The 3,901-nt window shown below is 34.0% G+C and overlaps 1 protein-coding gene across 1 annotated transcript; it reads right to left on the reverse strand.

The window, feature by feature from the left end:
• Positions 1–863: 863 nt before the first annotated feature.
• On the reverse strand, positions 864–3,163 carry LOC132557777 (thioredoxin domain-containing protein 9-like). The gene is made up of 2 exons (XM_060222302.1): positions 3,085–3,163; positions 864–2,152 (listed from the first exon to the last, which is right to left on the reverse strand). Exon 2 carries the CDS (start codon positions 2,129–2,131, stop codon positions 1,463–1,465), a length of 669 nt encoding a protein of 222 aa, XP_060078285.1. The 5' UTR covers positions 2,132–2,152; positions 3,085–3,163; the 3' UTR covers positions 864–1,462.
• Positions 3,164–3,901: the final 738 nt, after the last annotated feature.

A 3,901-nucleotide genomic window follows, 5' to 3' on the forward strand; every position in this document is an offset into this window, starting at 1 on the left:
CCTCATTTTTGGCTTGTTCATGACCATAATGATGATGTTGATGATTATGATATGTGTTGATAATGATGATGATGGTGAGGATAACATTTTTAATGATGAAGTTGTGTTTAGCTGAAAGGTGTGTGAGTATGATTTTGTGTTTTATCCATCTTGATGTAAAATCTTTTAGAAAATAAAATAAATTTAAAAAAATTAAAAAAAATCAATGGGTAAAGGTCACTCATATTAACAAACTTGGTAGCCCTCCAACCAAGCATCATACAGGCCAAATATCAGCACCCTGTGCCTTTTGGTTTTTGAGAACTTGTTTAAAGATTTCAACACATTTGATCCCAGTGACCTTGAAAGTGGATCAAGGTCATCCATTTAAATAAACATGGTAGCCCTACATCCCAGCATGTGACAGGGCCATCTGGTCAGATGACCTGAAAATCCAAGGTGGTCGTTTATCAGATTTTTTTTGGATCAGTCCAAAAATGAAATCATGCACAACTAGGGAGTCAGGGAAATCTACCCATGAAAGTTGAGAATAATCTATTGGAATTCCAGAAATAGTGATTACAATCTTTTACTATCAAAATCTCTGATGACAATGTTGTTTGGACCATGGATGCAAGGCAATCTGACCAGCCCACAATCATCATAAAAACTGAAGTTTCCTCCTAGCACATCTGCCGAACTGGTAGAAACTATGATGCTTGTCAGAACATCAGGTAAAATTAGCATCAATGACCTTATATATATATATATGTGTGTTAAGTTGCTTTTCTGAAAAATATAAATTCTCAAAGTATTATGTTGTCATAATAATCAACCTACTATTAACTAAAATCATCAAAATGCAACATTCCAGAACAAATATGGGGAGACAAGCAAATAGGATCTTTATTGATGACAAATCAGAACACTTGTTTGCACTGTAATGAATGCTTACAAGTTAAATTTCTTTAAAAATGAATTTAAATGTTTGAAGTAAGGTACTTGTGATATCCTCAGATATGAGATTATATACAATTGTAAAATAGTTTTAGGAATTATCATCAAGAAGTATGGGTAATTAACACTCAGAACACATTTTTGATTTATCAATTTTCCCTATTTACATATCAGCTGATATTTTTTTTATAATAATCAGATTATTTTCAATATGTGTTGCTACTGCTAGGATTCCACTTAATGCATTGTACAATTATTTCGCTATGCTTTGTTTTCCAAAACTCCTCATTTCCTACAAATTACTATTTTAATCCTTTCCAAACCATAAACAATCATTATCTGATTTTGTAGTGATAGATATGTAATTCAAATGAATTCATACTCAAATAACAATAATTCACAACACATAGGTTACTATTTCAATAACTTAAACCATCAACTCCAAAACAGTGCAAGTTTGTATCTGTCAGTGAAGTTATTTAGTTCAACACCAAATTAAAACTTGGATAACACTATAAATATTCATCTACCAGTCATCCTCATCACTGCTGTCATCCTCACCGCCTCCACGAATAATTTTCTTCTGATGACCTAGAATGGCAGGTTTCTTTGTTGGTTGACCTCCTGGAGGGGTCAGCAGATCGCCATTGTAATTGATGATGGTGGCAACGCCCAAACGCCATTCCATCATTTCTGTTGGAAAGTCATCCTTGCCACCAAGGTCATCAAAACCAACAATGTAGTCTGTGGTCTTGCCATCTTTAGCAATACACAAGGTAGGCAAAACAACTATTCTTAAACGTTCAACCAAGAATGGACACTTTTCAACATTAATTTTAATGAACTTAGTTTCTAAATGCTTAGGAGCTAAAATGGCCAGATGTTTGTCAACAATTTTACATCTAAAGGTACTTTCTCTGTAGAAATGGCAAACAACTTGTTTACTTTTCTTGCATTCGTCAAAAAACTCCTTTTCGTTGGCAATTTCATGGTATTTGCCATGTCCAGCAGCAAGCCAGTCCTGCTTTTGTGACTGTGCCTTTCTCATGTTGTCCATTCTCTTCCTACGAAGGCTTTCAAAGTCATCGTCATCCATCTGTTCCATCTTTTGTATCTCAGCGTCGACTTGCTGCTCCATGACGTTAGCTGCATGAAGGAGCTGCTGCTCCATCGCATTTTCTATAGCAGCATTCATCTTGATCAATGTGATGACACTCTGTAACAGAAGATGTTAGTACTTAATATCAAAATGATTCATCCTTAATACATCATCATTTTTGGGCCTTTTTCACCATTTGTATTTTGTGTTTAGGTATAAACTTAAAGAGACTTAATTAATTTTCAATTAACTATTGTGAATGCAGAACTGTTCTAGATATAACATGCATGCATCATTTGATTTATACAGATTTACAAAACTCATGAAGTGTGAACTCATGAAATCTTAATTTGTTAATAAAGAATTCCAGTTGTTCATGTATGAGTAACGGGACATAGGTGCCTTATAGATTCTGAAGAAAGATTCAAACCTGGTACCTCTTGCTTACTAGTCTGACTCTCAACCAATCTGGTTAACAAGAACTTTTCTTTAGCTTGATCGGTTAAGCGTCAGCCTAGTATAATAAGCCAAATGAACAGGAAATGGAAAATCAGACTTGGGATCGAACTCAGGAACTACTGATTAAGTTACCTGGTTGCCAATAACTGACTCATTCCAGTTCCGCTACATGTTCTGTTTCCGTAGCTGAAAACTATATATGTGCCATCCAGCAATGAGCGAGAAACGTCGCCAAATTTATAAATAGGTGATGGTTGATGACCAGACGCATGGCAGCCTGCTTCCTATTCCCGAGGAAAATTTCTATTCGGATGTTCACTTTCTAATTTACAACATAATACGATAGTGTTTACCAATTGACTATGATTGACTTAAGAAAACACATAAATATAAAAACGTTTATATATAAATATCTGATATATGATTTATTCATCTGGACATTGTCCCTGACCAGTACCGAGTCACAGAATACCGACCTGTCAAACTGATCCTTTGTCGGGTCTTTATGTCCAAAATGATATAATCGGACACTTTTTCTCAATTAGTTGTAAATCATGTGGGAAAAGTTTTCAAGTAATAGTAAAACATACCTTTCCTTAATGTTCAAATTAAGAATTTCCACGAAACTTGCACGGAAAACGTACGACCGGTCCCAACGTGTGCTGAATATGTTCCATCGACGGAAGAATCGGTAATTTGATTGGTACATCCTATTGACTTCCTGTTTATATCATCCAATCAAAAGTATTGTAACATAATCGACCTGACCCTAACAACACTATTTTCAAAACAGAGTGTGACGTTTACCGCATTGCAAAACAAATCAAAGTACTGAAAGTACAGAGAGGCTAAACGTATTGAAAAATGTTCACAAATAACCGCTAAGCTATATTACTTTCCCCATACTCCTACACTTTGGAATGCAAAAATTACTAAAATAAGAGAACCAGAGACTATTGTTTTTAATTTTAAGCGATTTTATATCTTCTTTAATTCTTATTTCAAATTTGACGAAAATAATGTGAATAAATCAAAATAGGTAAAAAAAATAACAAAATACACACAACCATATATTATCGCCAACAAGCCAAATGATAAATAGCTCTATGATGAAGTTGACTAAATAAAACCTTTGAAATACCTAAGATGTTGCAATTACTATCCTATCAATATGAGGATTTAAACAAATCGAAAGGACTTTATACCTACTTCTTTATTTTGAATGTATTGCAAAGTAATAGTCCTTGCTTATTATAATAATATTTGTAGTTGAGGAAAGGAGATAAGGTATACACAGCATTTCAGATAGATAAAAGTGTAAGTAATTACATGAAATGTATTTACATGCCTATCTTCCTTGAAGTATCATGGTTAGACTTTTCTTCCAGTAATTATGTCTATAAAGGC

Source organism: Ylistrum balloti, unplaced genomic scaffold (genome assembly GCF_031769215.1).
Source record: "Ylistrum balloti isolate Yb309-2 unplaced genomic scaffold, AGI_CSIRO_Ybal_v1 Utg370720, whole genome shotgun sequence".
Classification (NCBI taxonomy): Eukaryota; Metazoa; Mollusca; class Bivalvia; order Pectinida; family Pectinidae; genus Ylistrum; species Ylistrum balloti.

Excerpts from the sequence above, each read along its gene's own strand:
- LOC132557777 (XM_060222302.1), bottom strand. The coding sequence starts at position 2,131 with ATGAATGCTGCTATAGAAAATGCGATGGAGCAGCAGCTCCTTCATGCA.